Source organism: Perca flavescens, chromosome 17 (genome assembly GCF_004354835.1).
Source record: "Perca flavescens isolate YP-PL-M2 chromosome 17, PFLA_1.0, whole genome shotgun sequence".
In the NCBI taxonomy this organism is placed as follows: domain Eukaryota; kingdom Metazoa; phylum Chordata; class Actinopteri; order Perciformes; family Percidae; genus Perca; species Perca flavescens.
The window spans coordinates 31,755,388-31,777,713 of NC_041347.1; the positions used below are offsets into that span (position 1 = coordinate 31,755,388).

General features: G+C 43.1%; 1 protein-coding gene across 1 annotated transcript in view; it reads left to right on the forward strand.

Moving 5' to 3' along the window:
• The window catches only part of LOC114571786 (echinoderm microtubule-associated protein-like 6), a 181,344-nt gene that overhangs the window by 102,297 nt on the left and 56,721 nt on the right, over nt 1–22,326 (forward strand). The window contains 6 exon segments of the mRNA XM_028602978.1: nt 6,728–6,869; nt 9,912–10,026; nt 12,807–13,016; nt 14,052–14,219; nt 16,983–17,089; nt 22,207–22,325. Of these exon segments, the coding sequence (XP_028458779.1) occupies nt 6,728–6,869; nt 9,912–10,026; nt 12,807–13,016; nt 14,052–14,219; nt 16,983–17,089; nt 22,207–22,325 (861 nt within the window).

Here is a 22,326-nt window from a genome sequence, read left to right on the forward strand (position 1 = left end):
CCCAAATTCAAAATATCAGAAAAATAGAATATTACATGAAAATACATTTTAAAAAGTATTTTAAATACAGAAATGTCAGCCCTCTGAAAAGTATAATCATGCATATGCTGGAAAATGAAGTCAGCATCTCCATAAAGCTTGTCTGCTGAAGGAAGCATGAAGTGCTCTAAAATGTCCTGGTAGACGGCTGCGATGACTCTGGACTTAATAACTGAAATAAATGAACTTTTGCACGATATTCTAATTTTTCGAGTTTCCCCTGTATACACACGCATACACACACACACACACACACACACACACACACACACACACACACACCTCTTACACCTTCTACCTCCCCGAGAACACAGACTCCTGCCTGATCTCCAGATGTGTTGGTGAGGAGAAGCTTATCCTGTGGAACACCTCTGACCTCTGGTCCAACAGCTCCTCAGTACCTGAACACCTGAAACAACGACTTTTCAGCACGATGAATCCTTCTTCTTACACCATCATCAGCCTGACCCGTTCAGACTCTGGCCTGTACCGAGAGGAGTGTTGGACTGAGGGCAACGTGACGCATGACAACAACATCACTATTACTGTTTGTACTACAACAGATTGGAGAGATATCAGAGTGAGACTTGGAGAACCAGTGGACCTGCCATGTTGGAGACCAGCTGATGATCTGGATGTCCAGTGGCTCAAACGGGACTCTAGATATGAGCAAGAAACATGGAGCAGAGTTTTTAGGGACAAGACGACATCAGTGATGGACAATGTTAGAGGAAGATACCAAGTTGTGGCAAAGACATCAGCTCTTCGTGTTTCCAACGTCATAACAACAGACGTAACAGGTATACGGTACAGCTGTCTGGTGATGAAGCAACAGCAGTGTGTTAGAAGTCACACTGTACATTTGGTACCGTATGAGGTAATCTACCGCTCAGTGGAAGAGACCGCTGTGTTGCCGTGCACCATCGCTGACTCCACTGATGTCCGGCTGCCACGTTGGACTAATGTGATCTTCACTGAACTGAAAACATACTCCTTCACTGACCTAGGACAACAAAACCAGACTATTCCTTTAGTAGACCAAAACTACTCGCTGGTGTTTTCATCTCTAATGTTAAATCACTCAGGTCTGTACATCTGTGCAGCCTCTTGGAAAGAGCAACAGTATGTGCTGGTGCTGGGCCCCAAATTTGCCCCCGTTGCTGTAGAGCTCTTCTCAGAGGGAGAAGAAGTCACTCTCAGATGCAGAGATTCGGGAGAGGGTGAGGTGCATGTTTGGTTTATCAAGTCTCACCGAACAGAGGGAAGAATCTTTAGTGTAATGTCTAATCAGAGAATGAGCAGAGTGAGCTGGTACGATGATAAAGGTCTCCTGGTTATCTCTAATACTGCAGTGAGAGACGCAGGGGAGTACTGGTGTGTAGTTATTGACCGATATGATGGTCAGTGTGTGTCAAGAGAGAGAACTGTGTTAGTGTACATGGAGTCCTTTGGGATTTACTCCACCTTCTTCAAAGTGCGATGCTCAGTGCTCAGTGTCCTGCTGCTGATGCTCTGTGCTGCTGTAGTCGCTGTGAACCTGAGGACACGGAGAGGAGCACAGCTTTAATATGCATATATGATCATTTCATCATTGGCTTTAATACAGCCTGGTATACACTGGGTTTAATACAGCCTTGTCTACACTGGCTTTAAAACAAGGGCTGGGACACATTCATGCAGAGAAAACATTTAAACTAGAACACCAAAGACAGAGAGAGAGATTACAGAAACAACAAGCTGAAATTATGGGACATAAGACATAAATACCGAATGTTTATTATTATAATAATATAAAATAAGTTTTGAATGTTAGAAGTGAACCTTTGATCCTGACAGGGTGCAGATGTTCCCTTATTGTCTGTATTAGTATGTTGTGTATATATGTAGATGATATTATATTATATATATATTGAGTTAGTTAATCTTGATCTGTATCTGTGTTTTATTATAAAGTTAATGAAATAAAAGGTGTTGTACTTTGTCTCAGCTACAGCTCTGAGTCTCTCCCTCTGACCTGTTTCACTCACCACTGAGTCTCACTTCATGTCCCGCCCACAACACTATCTGGTTGGCTAGATGTTAGACGAGTAACAGCCAATCAACACTCAGCATGACATGCAGCAGCCTGAAGCAGAAACAGACCATAATAAGTTCAAGTGTATTGTCATGTGCATTTAAAAGTACAAAGTGCAGAGAGAATTTAATGACGTGATTTGCCCTGGCACTCTCTTCTCATAAACACTATCAATATAATTTGAATAAAATATAATAAAATGATCTGAATACGTTATACAATCTAATATGTGTAGCAACACACACACACACACACTTACCAACACACACACACACACACACACACACACACACACACACACACACACACACACACACACACACACACACACATCTCTGAATAATGTGTGAAGACACGTCAGCCTCTGTGGTTTTAGAGGTGTGTAAAGGACATTTATTTCTGGATAGAGAGCTGAAAATTTCCTCTGATGATGAGATAAAGAAGTCATGTTGTTAAAAAAAGAAAAAGATCAGCTGCTGTTGAGGGTTGGCATGGTGATCTGACGGCCACATCCTGCGTGGAAGTATCAGGCTGCACAGGGACGTCTACAGAGAGGCTGTTTTATATATATATATATATATATATATATATGAATCGTGAAAAAGTTAATTTATTTCAGTTATTTAACTTAAAAGGTGAAACTAATATATTATTATAGACTCATTACATGCAAAGCAAGATATTTCAGCCTTTATTTGTTAAAATGTTGATGATTATGGTTTACAGCTTATGAAAACCCCAAATTCAAAATCTCAGAAATATAGAATTTTACATGAAATCAATAAAAAAAGGATTTTTCATACAGAAATGTCGGCCCGCTGAAAATAATAATCATGCATGTGTAATCAGTACTTGGTTTGGGCCCCTTTTGCATGAATTCCTGCCTCAGTACGGCGTGGCATGGATGCTATCAGCCTGTGGCACTGCTGAGGTGTTATGGAAGACCAGGATACTTCAGTAGTGGCCTTCAGCTCTTCTGCATTGTTCAGTCTCATGTCTCTCATCTTTCTCTTGGCAATGCCCCATAATTCTCCATGGGGTTCAGGTCAGGCGAGTTTGCTGGCCAATCAAGCACAGTAATCCCATGGTCATTGAACCAGGTTTTGGTACTTTTGGCAGTGTGGGCAGTTGCCAAGACACACACACACACACACACACACACACACACACACACACACAGACACATTTATTATTGGAGAGAGCTAATTCTGCAAAGTTTCCTCAGATGATGAGATAAAGAAGTCATTTTATTAAAAAAAGAAAAGGAGAAGCAGCTGCTGAGGGTTGGTGTAGAGTGTATATGAGCTGAGTGGTGTCAGTGTTTGTCGACCTCGGAGCAGAATGGCTGCAGTCACAGAGCTCTCCTTCCTGCTGTTTGCTCTCATCAACTACATCCATGCTCAAGAACCGATCATCTTCAAAGAGGAAAGGTCCTCTTACACCTTCAACCTCCCCGAGAACACAGACTCCTGCCTGATCTCCAGATGTGTTGGTGAGGAGAAGCTTGTCCTGTGGAACACCTCTGACCTCTGGTCCAACAGCTCCTCAGTACCTCAACACCTGAAACGACGACTTTTCAGCACGATGAATCCTTCTTCTTACACCATCATCAGCCTGACCCATTCAGACTCCGGCCTGTACCGAGAGGAGTGTTGGACTGAGGGCAACGTGACGCATGACAACAACATCACTATTACTGTTTGTCCTTCCTCAAAGTATAGGCATCTTATCGGAGCGAGACTTGGAGAACCAGTTGACCTGCCATGTTGGAGACCAGCTGACCATCTGAATGTCCAGTGGCTCAAACGGGACTCTAGATATGAGCAAGAAACATGGAGCAGAGTTTTGGGGGACAAGACGACATCAGTGATGGACAATGTTAGAGGAAGATACCAAGTGGTGACAAACACATAATTTCTTCGTGTTTCCAACGTCACAACAGCAGACTTAGCATGGTACAGCTGTCTAATGATGAACCAACAGCAGTGTGTTAGAAGTCACATTGTAGAGTTGAGATTGTCTGAGATGATCTACCGCTCAGTGGGAGAGACCACTGTGTTGCCGTGCACTATCACTGACTCCACTGATGAACAGCCCCCACGTTGGAGGAAGTATAATCTCAAAACATACTCTTACACTGACCCAGGACAACAAAACCAGACTGTGGACCAAAACTACTCGCTGGTGTTTTCATCTCTAATGTTAAATCACTCTGGTTCGTACTCCTGTAAAGCCTCTAGGAGAGAGCAACGGTATGTGCTGGTGGTGTGTCCCAAATTTGGCCCCCCTGCTGTAGAGCTCTTCTCAGAGGGAGAAGAAGTCACTCTCAGATGCAGAGATTGGAGAATGAGTAGGAAGCATGGTTGGTTTATCAAGTCGAACCGAACTGAGGGAAGAATCTTTAGTGTAGAGTCTGACCAGAGCATGAGCAGAGTGAGCTGGTACGATGATAAAGGTCTCCTGGTTATCTCTAATATTTCAGAGGGAGACACAGAGCAGTACTGGTGTGCAGTTATTGACCAAGATGGTCAGTGTGTGTCAACCAGCAGAACTGTGTTAGTGTACATGGAGCCCTTTGGGATTTATTCCACCTTCTTCAAAGTGCGATGCTCAGTGCTCAGTGTCCTGTTGCTGATGCTCTGTGCTGCTGTAGTCGCTGTGAACCTGAGGACACGGAGAGGAGCTCAGCTTTAATATGCATATATGATAATTTCATCATTGGCTTTAATACAGCCTGGTCTACACTGGCTTTAATACAGCCTGATATACACACTGGCTTTAATACAGCCTTGTCTAAACTGGCTTTAAAACAAGGGATGGGACCCATTCATGCAGAGAAAACTAGAACACAAAATACAGAGAGAGAGATTACAAAAACAACAAACAGAAATGATGGGAAATAAGACATAAATACCCAATGATTATTATTATAATAATATAAAATAAGTTTTGAATGTTAGAAGGTAACCTTTGATCCTGACAGGGTGCAGATGTTCCTTTATCGTCTGTATTAGTATGTTGTGTATATTGTGATATTATATTGTATATATATTGAGTTAGTTGATGTTTTCTTGATGTTGTTGTGGATGTATGTTATTATAGGGATCACTGCTTTGGGCTTCAGGGGGTGGGGGGGGGGGCTGCTCTGTTAGCGGAGATTGGTTCAATAGTTTAACATGTTGGGAATTCACTTTTTAATATTACTGTCACCTAAGAGTTTTATTATAAATCATTTTACCTTGATGTGTGTGTGTGTGTGTGTGTGTGTGTGTGTGTTGTTGTGTCTGTGTGTTGCAGATGTTTTATTTTAAATTTAAAGATTATTTGATGTTTTATATTATATATGAATGAGTATGAATTGCCTTAAATGTAATTATAATAGTTGTATCTTGCAGTGTTGTCAGTGTTATAATCTTGTTATTATATCTTGGTCTATATCACTCTATAATCTATCGTCTATATAATACACATTATTAAAAAACAATATAACTTGGGAACCAGTTTTTACTGTTTTGATTGTGATTTCTGATTAATTATTATAAGCAACATATCTCTCGGTCTGTAACATGTTTCTTATTTTCATCTTTCTTGTGTAACTTTCAGTAAGTAAAGTTGATTTCTAGAGCACATTTAAACACACATTAATCTGACCAAAGTGCTGAATAAAAGAACATTAAAATGTAAATATCAAAACCCAAAAAGAAGATCCCAATGCCAACAACAAGCAGCATTTCCCAAACCCAGAATGATAGACATGATGAGAACAGATTGAGAGATTAGACAGCAGCAACTGTGAAGACTCTGTCCCATATTTGGCAGTTTGCAGACGATCTGTATCTGTTTTATTATAAAGTTAATGAAATAAAAGGTGTTGTACTTTGTCTCAGCTACAGCTCTGAGTCTCTCCCTCTAACCCGTTTCACTCACCACTGAGTCTCACTTCTTGTCCCGCCCACAACACTATCTGGTTGGCTAGCTGTTAGACGAGTAACAGCCAATCAACACTCAGCATGACATGCAGCAGCCTCAAGCAGAAGCGGCTCCGGCTCCGGGCGAGTCCCCCTAAATCTAGATCGCTCCTTTAACGAGTAATTTATGAAACTATAATATAATATATTCCTAACCTAAACAGGCAGAAACAGACCATAATAAGTTCAAGTTCAAGTGTATTGTCATGTGCATTTAAAAGTACAAAGTACAGATAGAATGCAATGACATGTGATTTGCCCTGGCGCTCTCTTCTCATAAAAACTATCAATATAATTTGAATAAAATATAATAACATGATTTGAATACGTAGCACAATCTAATCTGTGTAGCAAGACACACACACACACACACACACACACACACACACACACACACACACACACACACACACACACACACACACACACACACACACAGAGACAGATATACACACACACACACGGACTCAGACATTTTTTTATGATTTTTTTTTTTACTTTTGTTTTATAGCATTTTCAACTCTTTATGGCGCATTTTGTAGATTTTGACGCGTTTGGAGGTAAAATAAACCAGTCAGAGACTTATTGGACACTGCTGTGTTGTGGCGTTGCACTAACGGGATGTTTTGTTCTCTGTCCGTGTCAGAGACATGACGGAGGTCGTTCACATCAAAGACCGGAAGGAGGTGATCCACGAGATGAAGTTCTCTCCGGACGGAGCCTACCTCGCCGTCGGCTCCAACGACGGACTCGTGGACATCTACGCTGTCGCCCAGAGATACAAGAAGGTAACGTCTGCAGGTTCAACACTCAACACAGACATTTAAACCTACGTCCCCAAGGTCCCAAAAAACAGAAAAGAAATTTCTTGGATTCATTTACCAAGAAACTTAGCCTGACAAGCCAGACCCACATCCAGATGTTGGGTCTGGGAACTCACCATAGACCTTTTTCACACAGAAACATACAACATGACATGTTGACATGTCATAGTAGGAAACACACAGGTGTATTCAAAACCATTACTGATGGCTGTATTCCACTTAGGAGAGGTCCTGGTATTAAACCATTACTGATGGCTGCATTCCACTTAGGAGAGGTCCTGGTATTAAAACATTACTGATGGCTGCATTCCACTTAGGAGAGACCCTGGTATTAAAACATTACTGATGGCTGCATTCCACTTAGGAGAGACCCTGGTATTAAAACATTACTGATGGCTGCATTCCACTTAGGAGAGACCCTGGTATTAAACCATTACTGATGGCTGCATTCCACTTAGGAGAGGTCCTGGTATTAAACCATTACTGATGGCTGCATTCCACTTAGGAGAGACCCTGGTATTGTGCATGCTGACTCACTGAAATAGCTTACTGGGACACTTGATGGAACTGAGCCATCGTTAAGGTTATCAGTTTCAGCTGTGCTTTTCCTACTATGACAAGTCACCATGTCTGCTGTGACAAAGGTCCATTAACATGGCTCAATCCGAGGGGCGGGATAAACGGTTGTGTTTCAAATTCCCTCTGCACTCATAGCCAACCAGAGCAACGCTGGTTGATAGATTAAACTTTTGCTGTATCCTGTAGGCAAAACTCCGAACACATCTTGCTTTTTTAAGAATGACTTGAGTGCTTAACTCCCAAGTCTTCCAGAGTTGCAGCCAAAGCCAATTCCAAAGACCACTGTTCGCCAGCAGCAGCAGCAGCAGCCATCATCTTTGTTTTCAAGTAGCGGGGAATTCACACGGAACCGTCGTAACTCTGCCGTCCTTATGTTAAGCCCCGCCCAGTGATTCTATACACGATGTAATTGGCCTGATCATAATTTGGTTTTTCCAGCTCGCAAGCCAACAGAGAGTTGCTAGACTGACCCTGGCTGCAAATTACATTTGCTGCCGCTAGGGGGTGTCTAGATTTCTAGGCTACTAGAAACTCCCTCTCATAATTGTTTATGTATATGTGTATGGGCTAAATGTTTTCATGCCTCTTAATACTGCAATATGTTTTATTCACAGATTTGTTTCCAATAAGGGACCATTCGGTATTTATGGAATGGACCACCGGAGGAAAATAGGGGAGGGTCATATGTTTTTATTCTTTTTTGATGTGAGGGTCATCTAATTTTCTTTTAGTCTACGGTGGAGGGTCACCCAACTTCTTATTCACAAGAAGAGCAAAATTTCAAAGTGGCTTGTTTGGTGCATATTTATCCATGTAGCTCCATGTAGCTCTCACAGTCTCGGCCCCTATCGCTAGCAGATGGGTCCCTCCCTGGTTAGTCAGCCAGAGCTGTAGCTTAGAGACCGTGGGATTTCCCAAACTGAATAAATCCTGTTCGCACATATAAACACAAAACTGTTTGCTAGCTCAATCGTGTTGTAACTAAAACATCTGCAGAGAAAAATTATTTTATTCATTAGCATGATCGCCGTACTGTTTAGTTCAAAAACATCCAAAACACTGTACGAAAACATAGCTGACCAGACGCAAGCTTTTATTTTGAAAATCCGAAATATTAATTTGATTTAAGCTATATTACACTAGACCAGGGGTGTCAAACTCAGCTTCACTGAGGGCCACAGTGGAAAATGAGAATCATGTCAAGAGCCAGACATGTTAAGTTCATTGACATGCTTGATATGTAAGAGAAAACAGGAGAAAAACGTGCTCTGGCTTATTGGTATTTCTTTAAACCAATCACAATCTTGGGCGGTGCTAAGCGCTGGACGGAGCATCAGTGCCTTAAAAATAAACCAAAAATAGTCTCAGGAAGGAATTTATTTTGGTGGAACATGTGTATGTTCAAAAGTAAAACTCAGATTGGACAGATAGTCTAGCTAGCTGTCTGGATTTACCCTGCAGAGATCTGAGGAGCAGTTAGACAGACAGACAGACAGACAGACAGACAGATAGTCTAGCTAGCTGTCTGGATTTACCCTGCAGAGATCTGAGGAGAAGTTAGACAGACAAACAGACAGACAGACAGATAGTCTAGCTAGCTGTCTGGATTTACCCTGCAGAGATCTGAGGAGCAGTTAGACAGACAAACAGACAGACAGACAGATAGTCTAGCTAGCTGTCTGGATTTACCCTGCAGAGATCTGAGGAGCAGTTAACCATAGTCCTCACAGATCCACCAGAGGTTAGAACGCCAACACAGAGACAGAGGAAGGGGACGGACATCTGGGGGAATTTCCACTGGCACTGGAGCCTGGTGAGACCATCTTGATCTCACGAGCTCCAGTTTTCTACTCTAAGATCAGTCTGGCATCTTGAGATAGAGAACATTTGGATAGCCGTTTGCCAAACGACCGACCAATCAGCGTTGGTTTTGAGGCGGGTTTATGTGTGACGCAACGAGAAGCAACTGTTCGGTCTAACCAACGTGGATGCTTCCACAAATGAGATGAGCGTAGCTATCGCAGCAAGTTTTATCCAAATTAGATTAGAAAGTATTCCTTCATTGAAAGAAGAGGAAAAAACGGCACTGGAGGCTTTTCTCGGAAGAAAAGATGTTTTTGCTCTTCTCCCGACTGGTTTCAGCAAGAGTTTGATGTGATTGGTTGATTTGGCCCGTCTATCACCAACTATAGGTGGTGATAGACAGATGGTTTATCCAATCAGCTAACCAGGATTTTCGCCCCTTCTCAAAAGTTCTCCAACGGAAAGTTCCCACATGGATATGCCGAGCTAATGCGAAGTGATCCATCTGGAGGAGTCAGGTTACCGGCACTGGAGCAATCCCTGAAGTGGAACGTCGTCGATATAAACTATCATTGAATCTAGTTATTGTATAATTGTTTATTTCCCATATGTGTCTGCCTGCAGGTCGGAGAATGCTGTAAATCCGTCAGCTTCATCACACACCTGGACTGGTCTCTGGACAGCAAAATCCTGCAGAGCAACGACGGAGCGGGACAACGCCTCTTCTACCGAATGCCCAGTGAGTCCCTACAGTCGTTCGGCCTCGTAAAGTCAAATATTTCTTTTTTTGCAATTCAAGTTTTTACTTCTATTTGAGTGTCAATCAATCAGAACTGAACTGACAGCATTGTTGTGGCACAATAATCCAGCCATTGTTTAAATTCTGTTGGGGGAAGGGGCGGCCTCTAGCTCACCCAGTAAGAGCGTTCGCCCCATGTAGGCTGAGTTTTAACCTTTAACATGATAATTGATAATGATGATAAAATAAACAATCAACAATCAGACTCACAATCAAGGCACTTGAGTATTTTTGACCAAAATAAATAGGATAAATAGAAAGTATTTAAAATATTTAAACAGGTGAGGTAGAGCGGTGTAGTGCAATAAATACATAAACAGGGGAAGTGAAATGTGCAGTCCCTGAGTTCAGAGTGTATGAGAGTGTATGAGTGGTGTTGGGGGGGTGCAATCGTAGTCTGTGGCAGGGGGCAGAGGGGGCACGGTGGGCAGAGGAGGAAGTGAAGAGGGAGGGCGTGACGGTAGAGCAGGGAGGGACATCCCCCATCTTTCTCCCTCTTTCCTGTCTATCCACTGTCTCTGTCCAATAAAGTGAAAAAAGCCCCGAAAATAATCTTAAATTCTGGGGGGGAGGTATTTTTCCACACCCGTAGGATCACTCGGATGGCTGTTACAACCCCAACCTTTATTACTGCAAAATCATATTTGGAAACTTCTAACAATTCTGCTTGGTCCCCTAATAGGCACAACCTCTGTGTTTTGGGTATAATAAAACCTAGCCCTTTCCCTTTGTGTTCTACAACTTCTTCCCCAAAGGGGTTTACCAATTTACAGTCCCAGAGTGTATGTAAAAATAAAACCTGCGTATTACTTTGTATTGAGTAAACTTTCCCCTGGCTTCCTTTATATACCTCCCTGAGTCTGACAGGATTTTTAGCTAGTTTTCTTCACTTATTTCACACTCAATCAAGTCTCAAATATTAAGAAATCAAGCATTTTTTTCTACCGTATGTAACAGGGCAACGACCTGCATAATTTTGTCCTTTTTATAAGAAAAAAAACTCCACTGCAGCTGGAAGATTAAAATCTGCACCATGCACATATTTCCCTTTTTGTCCCTTCTGTCTGTTACAACTGATTATTATTGATAAAAATGTGCCAATTCGCTGTTTGTTATCGCAGGCATCTACAGACTAGAGAGATGAAGTGTTGGGAAATGTGCTACAGGACTGGAAGTCAATGTGTTATTTATTGTGTGAGAGTTGTTATTATCGGTCATATTCAGTCAGGTTCCAGCGTGGTAGACCAACCAACCCCTGCTGACTGACGTAAGAACAGTCACTCCAGTCTGATTTATGGTTCTGCGGAGCTTTCACACGTTTATACTGTGTGTTGGTGTGTGTGGCGATCTCTTTAAGAGAATAGCAGGGCCGGTGTGTGTGTGTATGTCTCTGTGTGTGTGTGTCTCTGTGTGTGTATAAGTTGTGATGTTTAAGGTTAGGGTAAGGGTTAAGGTTAGGCATTTAGTTGTGATGGTTAAGGTTAGGGTAAGGGTTAAGGTTAGGCATTTAGTTGTGATGGTTAAGGTTAGGGTAAGGGTTAAGGTTAGGCATTTAGTTGTGATGGTTAAGGTGAGGGTAAGGGTTAAGGTTAGGCATTTAGTTGTGATGGTTAAGGTGAGGGTAAAGGTTAAGGTTAGGCATTTAGTTGTGATGGTTAAGGTTAGGGTAAGGGTTAAGGTTAGGCATTTAGTTGTGATGGTTAAGGTTAGGGTAAGGGTTAAGGTTAGGCATTTAGTTGTGATGGTTAAGGTTAGGGTAAGGGTTAAGGTTAAGCATTTAGTTGTGATGGTTAGGGTTAGGGTAAGGGGCTAGGGAATGCATTATGTCAATGACGTGTCCTCACAAAGATAGTAAAACGCACTGTATGTGTGTTTGTCTGTGTGTGTGTGTGTGTGTGTGTGTGTGTGTGTGTGTGTGTGTGTGTGTGTGTGTGTGTGTGTGTGTGTGTCTGTGTGTGTGTGTGTGTCTCTGTGTGTGTGTGTGTGTGTGTGTGTGTGTGTGGGGGGGGGCTACCAAGCCACGGCTGGCAACGGTGTTGGTTTAATGCAAAAGCACAAATTGGCCTTAACTGTGTGCTGCATTTGAATTTAGGGCGGGAAAGTCACCCCAGACAGTTAGATCATGTTATACAAGCCCTTTCATCACTGGGTCATCTAGATAGATTCAACTTTATTGTCATTGTGCAGAGTACAAGTACAAAGACAACGAAATGCAGTTTGAGTCCAACCAGCAGTGCAAACAAAGCAGAAAAGTACAATGTGATATAAAAGTATAGACAAGAAAAGAAAAATAGTGCAGTACAGTAGTATACAGTTGGTTTACAGAAGGTGGTTTTGAGTAATACAAATGTAATAGAAATATGTGCAGTGTATTAGCAGTTACCTTATAAGAGCAGAATAAATATGGCTATGCAATATGAACAACGTATGAGCACCACCATTGTTTTAACTCCCTTTTCAATAGATAGGAACTTAACAATTAACAAGATGAAAATCTTACAGATCACAACTTTAACAAAACACACACACACACACACACACACACCCACACACACACACACACACACACACACACACACACACACACACACACACACACACACACACACACACACACACACACACACACACACACACACACACACACACACACACACACACACACACACACACACACACACACACACACTGTCTTCTCTCTCTCTGTCCATGTCCTGCAGTGGGGAAGCCGGTTTGTAAGGAGGAGACTAAAGGTCAGTGCTGGGCGTCCTGGAGTGGCGTGCTGGGCTCAGAGGTGGTGGGCATCTGGCCTAAATACTCCCGTCTGACCGAGATCAACGCCGTGGACGCAAACCACGCTGCTGCTGTGCTGGTCACCGGGGACGACCTCGGCCTCGTTAAGCTCTTCCGCTTCCCCAGTCTGAGGAAAGGTCTCTACCTTTTTGTCTGTCTCTGCCTCTTTCATACGTTTTTTAAATGTGAGTCGTCATTTAGCACGTGTAAAAAAACATTTACGGTGTTACATATACGACACAATAACTTTCCGGTTGTCCTCATGTCAAATTTGACCCGTTATTTGAGTTGTTTTTATTTCAGAAATGTGGGATTCTTTAAACCAAATTGCCCAAAAATTGAAAACCCCATTTTATTCAATTTCATAGCATTTAAAAAAAATGTTTAAAGGACAATCTCAGCATATAATGAACGTAGGGGTTAATAACATATGTGTACCGAGTCGACCGTTCTCTGGGACATGTTTTCATGCTAATCAAATGTGTCTCTAGCTTGAAACAAGCTAGCGCAAACCGCTGATTAGCCTATAACGCTAGTATTCAGGGCAGAGTGTAGAGTAAAAAGAAATCTCTATTTCTAAACCACTAACAAGGCTCAAAATATCACCACACTTCCACGGTAGCATAATGAGGGTCCCTACATGTAAACCGAAGCATTGAGAACTTTGTAAGTGTACAGACAGTTTATTAAAAAGATAGATTAGAAAGACAGTATACAGGCAGGCGCCATCTTGGGAAAACAGTCACGAGCAGTCGAACGACGAATGCCGTGCAACCAGTAACCAGTAACATCGCTCAAACACGGCTTCTGTTGACATGTAGGGACCCTCATTATGCTACCGTGGAAGTGTGGTGCTATTTTGAGCCTTATTAGTGGTGTAGAAATAGCGATTTCACTTTACTCTACCCATGCCCCGAAGACTAGCGTTATAAGCTAATTAGCGGTTTGTGCTAGCTTGTTTCAAGCTAGAGACACATTCGATTAGCATGACAACATGTCCCAGAGAACGGTCGACTCTGCACACATATGTTATATTAACTCCTAGGTTCATTTTGCGCGGAATTGTCCTTTAAGAACTTAACAAATCAAATATGCAAAACAGAGGTAGTAATGTGTGACTTTTTGGAGCTGAGGAGCCAGTGATTCTGACTGCTCGCTCTTTTCTTTCCAAGGAGCAAAATTCAAGAAGTACATCGGTCACTCGGCCCATGTCACCAACGTGCGCTGGTCACATGACCTGCAGTGGGTACTGACCACCGGTGGGGCCGACCACGCTCTCTTCCAGTGGAGGTTTCTGCCGGAGTCGGTCTTGAACGGAGGATCGGATACCAACATACAAGGTGGGGATCCAGAGTGGATTGTGCAGGCTTTCAGGCTGTTCTCAGGAACCATTCGTACATATACTGTAGCTATGTAAAGTAAAGTTGTGTAATTGGTATGTATTCCACGTATTTATTACTGTCAGCAGCACATTGACTGCTGCTGTACAAGAGCGTGAAGGTCCTCATAGGGAGGAGGTCGGGGGGGATGTTTGGCTCCTAAAACACAGGACTTTAAAGAGGGGAGAGAAAAGTTCATGTCCTGAAGAAGTTAAGGAGAAAACACAAGACTTTCACCCAGGAAACAGGTGTTCATGTCCTGAAGAAGTTAAGGAGAAAACACAAGACTTTCACCCAGGAATCAAGTGTTCATGTCCTGAAGAAGTTAAGGAGAAAACACAAGACTTTCACCCAGGAATCAGGTGTTCATGTCCTGAAGAAGTTAAGGAGAAAACACAAGACTTTCACCCAGGAATCAAGTGTTCATGTCCTGAAGAAGTTAAGGAGAAAACACAAGACTTTCACCCAGGAAACAGGTGTTCATGTCCTGAAAAAGTTTAGGAGAAAACACAAGACTTTCACCCAGGAAACAGGTGTTCGTGTCCTGAAGAAGTTAAGGAGAAAACACAAGACTTTCACCCAGGAAACAGGTGTTCATGTCCTGAAGAAGTTAAGGAGAAAACACAAGACTTTCACCCAGGAAACAGGTGTTCATGTCCTGGAAGAAGTTAAGGAGAAAACACAAGACTTTCACCCAGGAAACAGGTGTTCATGTCCTGGAAGAAGCTAAGGAGAAAACACAAGACTTTCAACCAGGAAACAGGTGTTCATGTCCTGGAAGAAGTTAAGGAGAAAACACAAGACTTTCACCCAGGAATCAGGTGTTCATGTCCTGAAGAAGTTAAGGAGAAAACACAAGACTTTCACCCAGGAAACAGGTGTTCATGTCCTGGAAGAAGCTAAGGAGAAAACACAAGACTTTCACCCAGGAAACAGGTGTTCATGTCCTGAAGAAGCTAAGGAGAAAACACAAGACTTTCACCCAGGAAACAGGTGTTCATGTCCTGAAGAAGTTAAGGAGAAAACACAAGACTTTCACCCAGGAAACAGGTGTTCATGTCCCAAGAAGTTAAGGAGAAAACACAAGACTTTCACCCAGGAAACAGGTGTTCATGTCCTGTAAGAAGTTAAGGAGAAAACACAAGACTTTCACCCAGGAAACAGGTGTTCGTGTCCTGAAGAAGTTAAGGAGAAAACACAAGACTTTCACCCAGGAAACAGGTGTTCATGTCCTGTAAGAAGTTAAGGAGAAAACACAAGACTTTCACCCAGGAAACAGGTGTTCGTGTCCTGAAGAAGTTAAGGAGAAAACACAAGACTTTCACCCAGGAGACAGGTGTTCATGTCCTGAAGAAGTTAAGGAGAAAACACAAGACTTTCACCCAGGAGACAGGTGTTTATGTCCTGAAGACGTTAAGGAGAAAACACAAGACTTTCACCCAGGAAACAGGTGTTCATGTCCTGAAGACGTTAAGGAGAAAACACAAGACTTTCACCCAGGAAACAGGTGTTCATGTCCTGGAAGAAGCTAAGGAGAAAACACAAGACTTTCACCCAGGAAACAGGTGTTCATGTCCTGAAGAAGTTAAGGAGAAAACACAAGACTTTCACCCAGGAAACAGGTGTTCATGTCCTGAAGAAGTTAAGGAGAAAACACAAGACTTTCACCCAGGAAACAGGTGTTCATGTCCCGAAGAAGTTAAGGAGAAAACACAAGACTTTCACCCAGGAAACAGGTGTTCATGTCCTGTAAGAAGTTAAGGAGAAAACACAAGACTTTCACCCAGGAAACAGGTGTTCGTGTCCTGAAGAAGTTAAGGAGAAAACACAAGACTTTCACCCAGGAAACAGGTGTTCATGTCCTGTAAGAAGTTAAGGAGAAAACACAAGACTTTCACCCAGGAAACAGGTGTTCGTGTCCTGAAGAAGTTAAGGAGAAAACACAAGACTTTCACCCAGGAGACAGGTGTTCATGTCCTGAAGAAGTTAAGGAGAAAACACAAGACTTTCACCCAGGAGACAGGTGTTCATGTCCTGAAGAAGTTTAGGAGAAAACACAAGACTTTCACCCAGGAAACAGGTGTTCATGTCCTGGAAGAAGCTAAGGAGAAAACACAAGACTTTCACCCAGGAAACAGGTGTTCATGTCCTGGAAGCAGTTAAAGTGATGGTTCGGAGTAATTTCATCCTAGGGTCCTTTGCACCATGACCTCGAGCCAAACACCCCCCAGAAGCTTTTTTCAAGCTTATCTGTCCTCTCTGCATATTGACACAGAACGAGCTCCTACACACACACACACACACACACAACACACACACACACACACACACACACACACACACACACACACACACACACACACACACACACACGGAGAGGTGTGGACGGAGTAAACTGTCTGCAGTTTTGTTGAAGTAACAGAGAGTCTTCAAGTTTCAAGCTTCAAGTTAAAGGCACTTTTATTAATGTTACTCTGAGTGAGCAGTTTTCACAATTAAGGTGGAAAAGAAAAGCTTTGTGTTTAATGTATTTTTGTTGATGTTGAAATGGATTTTAAAACATATGGTATTGAAAAAAGTATGGTTAGTTACCGGCATCGAAACTGAGGTATCGAAATTGGCACCGGATGGAAAGATTTTGAACGATACCCAGCCCTACCCCTGTGTCACTAAATGAAATGGTTTAGATAAGTGAGCTGAGCAGAACATGTGTGTCCTCTGCAGACAGTCACGGGGACTCCAACAGCGAGGAGTCGGACAGCGACGTATCGGATGTCCCCGAGCTCGACTCAGACATCGAGCAGGAAACACAGATCTACTACGACAGACAGGTAGGTCAGGTGGTCTCCCAGAGCCAGGCCCCGCCCAGCTGGAATGTAACTAAGTATATTTACTCCAATACTGCACTCAAGTGTTGAGGTATACCTCTCTAGAGTCCTCGCACCGAAGCTAATCACTGTTAATCTCTCACTAGCTCTACCAAACACTCACACACACACACACACACACACACACACACACACACACACACACACATACACGCACACATGCACACAAACAAACACACATACACACACACAGAGAGACACAGAGACATACACACACAAACACACATACACATACACAGAGAGACACAGAGACATACACACACAAACACACATACACATACACGCACAGAGAGACACACACACACACACTCATGCACGCACACATGCACACACCCATGCACGCAAACACACACACACTCACACACACAGACACACAGAGACAAACACACACAAACACAGACACAGAGATACATACACACAAACACTCCACACACACACACACACACACACACACACATGCACGCATGCACGAACACAGAGACACACAGAGACACAAACAAATATTGTATATATCTGTTCCAGCTTTAGTTACTAGTTACTTTAGTTACTCCGCTACATTCATCTGTTACAGCTTTAGTTACTAGTTACTTTAGTTACTCCGCTACATTCATCTGTTACAGCTTTAGTTACTAGTTACTTTAGTTACTCCGCTACATTCATCTGTTCCAGCTTTAGTTACTAGTTACTTTAGTTACTCCGCTACATTCGTCTGTTATAGCTTTAGTTACTAGTTACTTTAGTTACTCCGCTACATTCATCTGTTCCAGCTTTAGTTACTAGTTACTTTAGTTACTCCTCTACATTCATCTGTTCCAGCTTTAGTTACTAGTTACTTTAGTTACTCCGCTACATTCATCTGTTCCAGCTTTAGTTACTAGTTACTTTAGTTACTCCGCTACATTCATCTGTTCCAGCTTTAGTTACTAGTTACTTTAGTTACTAGTTACATATAGTTTCTAAAATCTGATGTTTGATTCTAAAGTAAACTAGCCAACAACAAAACAGACTACAAGTCCAGCTGATGATGATGAGACCATTCAACGTGTTTGATTGTGTTTTTTTTTCTACTTTTTTTGGGCACGTTTTCGACCCTTTTTTCGTTTCTAGTTTCTAAAATGGGAGGTTTTATCTGCATTTAATACTTTAGGTACATTTTGTAACAAAGTATCTTTTTAAAGATAATTTTTGGGGCATTTTAGGCCTTAATTTTTTAGAGAACATCTGAAGACATGAAAGGAGAGAGAGGGGGGAATGATATGCAGCAAATGGCCGCAGGTCGGAGTCAAACCTGCAGCTGCCCCTTCTTTACGTGGCAGCATGGTGGCCCAACTGTTATCACTGTGGCCTCACAGCAAGAAGGTTCTGGGTCCAAATCCGGGCCTTTCTGTGTGGAGTTTGTATGTTCTCCCCATGTTTGCGTGGGTTTCCTTTGGGTCCTCCAGTTTCCCCCACCATTAAAAAAACAAAACATGTACTAGGTTCTCCAGTGAGTGCCCTTGAGCAAGGCCCTGGCTCAGATCTGGAGCTGGTCCCCCGGGTGCTGTGATTGGCTGCCCACTGCTCCCTTGGGGGGATGGGTTAAATGCAGAGAATGAATTTCGCTACATGTACGTGTATTTCCCTTTCCCAGGCGCCCGTAACGGAGTATCTTTACAGGGTGGAGTTAGTACTTTTACTTTTCCTTCTCCACCAGTGGCACCGAGCCCTCCCAAGCTCTAGATCGATTTTAATGGAGGCTCTCTGAATCATCTCCTCGTTCTTATTCCCGTCTGCTGCAGCACAGCTGGGCTCTGCTCTTATCTTTAACACCAGCCGCCACCAGGGCTGCAACAATGTGCTGCTTCGAGATAAAGCTCAAAGTGTGTGTGTGTGTGTGTGTCTGTGTGTGTGTGTGTGTGTCTCTGTTTGTGAGAGTGTGTGTCTGTGTGTATGTGTGTGTGCGTCTCTGTTTCTGTGTGTGTGTGTCTCTGTTTCTGTGTGTGTGTCTGTCTGTGTGTATGTGCGTGTGTGTGTGTGTGTGTCTGTGTATCTGTGTGTGTTAAATGGAAAGAGCAGAAAAACATGGATTATTATTATTAATATTATTATTATATTCCCTTATCCTTGGCCTGCCTGCCTGCCTTCTCTTTTTGCCTATTTTCTTTCTTCTCTCTCTTCAGTTTCCTCCATCTCTTTTTTCGTCCTTGCCATCCAAATACTGTACTATTCGATGGATTGCTATGAAATGTTGCAAAGACTTTCATGGTCCCCAGACGATAATCGTAGTCAATTTCGGACCGACTTAGATTTTCAACACGAATATTCTACTTTTCATTGCTTTTTTCATAGAGACTATCAAGCAATGTTTTATTAAACTACCAGATATTTTCAAGGGGTTTGGTGGGACATTCAGGGTGACAAAGACGTTCACACAATAAGGACCCTAATTTAATCTATTTTAACGATCTGAGCCCATGGCGTGGAGCGCCTGGTGCAGGTGTGTTTAGGGCGTGTCCAAATCCACTTTTGCTATTCCCATTCCCTTTAAAAGCCAGGCGCGTTTGGAACTTGGAGCATTGCTGTTATGATGGAGGATTTGCACCCTAATATTTTTATTTGTAATGTTCTGCGTGTGTGTGTGTGTGTGTGTGTGTGTGCTGCTGTGCGTCCCTGTGTGTGTAACAAGCATAGTGTGCACGGTGCTGTGCACGAGCCTAGGAGCATTTTACTAATGCTCTGTTAAAATAACAATGAAATGCTGCGTTATTGACTTTAAACCAGGTTGTTGTTGGCGCGATCACTTCCCGCTGCCTCAAGATAGCAATACTCCCAGAATGCACCTGAACACACCTCCCTGTAAGACCAGCACGCCCAGAATGCACCTGAACACACCTCCCTGTAAGACCAGCACACCCAGAATGCACCTGAACACACCTCCCTGTAAGACCAGCACGCCCAGAATGCACCTGAACACACCTCCCTGTAAGACCAGCACGCCCAGAATGCACCTGAACACACCTCCCTGTAAGACCAGCACGTCCAGAATGCACCTGAACACACCTCCCTGTAAGACCAGCACGCCCAGAATGCACCTGAACACACCTCCCTGTAAGACCAGCACGTCCAGAATGCACCTGAACACACCTCCCTGTAAGACCAGCATGTCCAGAATGCACCTGAACACACCTCCCTGTAAGACCAGCACGTCCAGAATGCACCTGAACACACCTCCCTGTAAGACCAGCACGCCCAGAATGCACCTGAACACACCTCCCTGTAAGACCAGCACGTCCAGAATGCACCTGAACACACCTCCCTGTAAGACCAGCACGTCCATGGGCCACAGATGGGCGCAGGTGCATTTGTTATTTACAACAACTGCATCGGTCTTAAACTAGCAAAGACACTTGCGTCGGGCTTTGCGCTGTGCCTGGTGCAAGATAGGAGCCCTAATAGTAAACAAGCCAAGTTAGCCTTCGGAGCTAATGCGTGCTAATGACCGGGGTTAATAAAATAAAGACAAAGAGGCTCCGTAATCTGAACCATGTTGATCCAAGACGGTTCAAGATGGTTCTTCCCTCTTCTCAGGAGGAAGAAGAAAATGTTTTATATCATATTTTAATAGTTTTACTTTTAGATGTTTATACAGTGAAGAGAAAAGTCGTGGAGAGAACAGGGAGTCAGTGAAATGGTCTGTAACTGGCAGCACCAATCCACCATGACGCTCCAGAAAAAATATGCAGTTTTGCAAAATGGAAAGCAGCGTGAAAGTGGAGCGCTGCCAGTCCCAGTTCCTCCCGGGAGCAGAAGTCTCTCCCTGGGAACGTCGCAGACGGCTGAAATCTGCCAGCCCCCACTCAACTCGGTCATTTGCATGAAAATTGAGCGGGCGTAGTCTGTGCTGAGGGCCAACACACTGCAGACTGTGTCCAGCTTCAGGAGCACTGTTTTCCCTAGGTTTGGGGAAGCGTTAGTTCTGCATATTTGGCAGGGGCTTTTAGGGCTCCCCCTTTAAGAAAATCTAAGGTTTTCAATTAGGGATGCACCGAATCCAGATTTTTTGCGTTCAGCCGAATACCGAATCCTCTGGTTCAGTTTGTGCTGACTCCTCCCCCCATCCTCAGTCCATGAACCCAGTAAACACATGAATGAAGTCAACAGGGACTGTCCTTCCTTTGCTGTACCTGAAGTTGCTGCATTCTGGCTGCTGTCTGGAGATTCCTTCGTGCACAACTCGTATTCTTCCAGATGTTTCAGACCAGATGTTGTAACAGCGGCCATGTTGTGTATAGTTTAGGGTCCTCGCCACCACCGGACCAATCAGCATTGAACAGATTGAACATGTAGCTGGTCTTGAATGGCCTTCTTTTGACTGAAAGTACTGCCAAACAACTTTTTCTGCTCACCAGTTCCATGTCCACTTTCTCACAGACTACTGCATTGAACGCTCCACCGACGTAAACACCTTCCCGTAACCAACGGCGACCAGCGTAGCGCGCCGAGTGCAAGCGTAGGGTTTGGTTCGCTGGGAAAGAATTCTACCAAACCCCGTCAAAAAGCCGAAAAATTCAGCCAAATCTGAAGCTGAATCCTGGGTTCGGTGCATTCCTGCTCGTGATACCTAAACAGACATTAAAGTGTTCTCAGTTCAAACTTGTTCTTGAATTTAAAACATATAAAAGGAAATCGTCTCCAAATTAAACATATTGAATATAAAAGGCAGCACTAAAAAAAAATGACAGTTTTCTACTGATGATTTATTTCTTTTATTATTAACTTCCACAATATGTCACAGCCTTTTGCGGTGTGTACTTTGCGCCGGTTGATATCGAGATGCCGATGAAGAAACGATATATTGTGCAGCCCTAACTTACACATAATTTTGGACCATTATTATCTCCATATCTGTGTCTAAAACGTTGGAAAAGCTAGAGCACATGAGTAAATATCCATTAAAAAAGCTTATAGACAAAAAAAATGAAAAAGGAATATTATGTGCATGTAAATGTAATCAGTTTCATGTTGACTTTTAGAGTTGTGGGATTAATGTGTGTGTGTGTGTGTGTGTGTGTGTTACACAGGTGTATAAGGAGGACCTGCCTCAGTTGCAGCAGCAGAGCAGAGAGAAGAAACAGCAGGTGGGATCTCTGAAGAGACAGAGAGGACCAGACCAGGGCCTCCGGCTGCAGTTTGTGCACGGG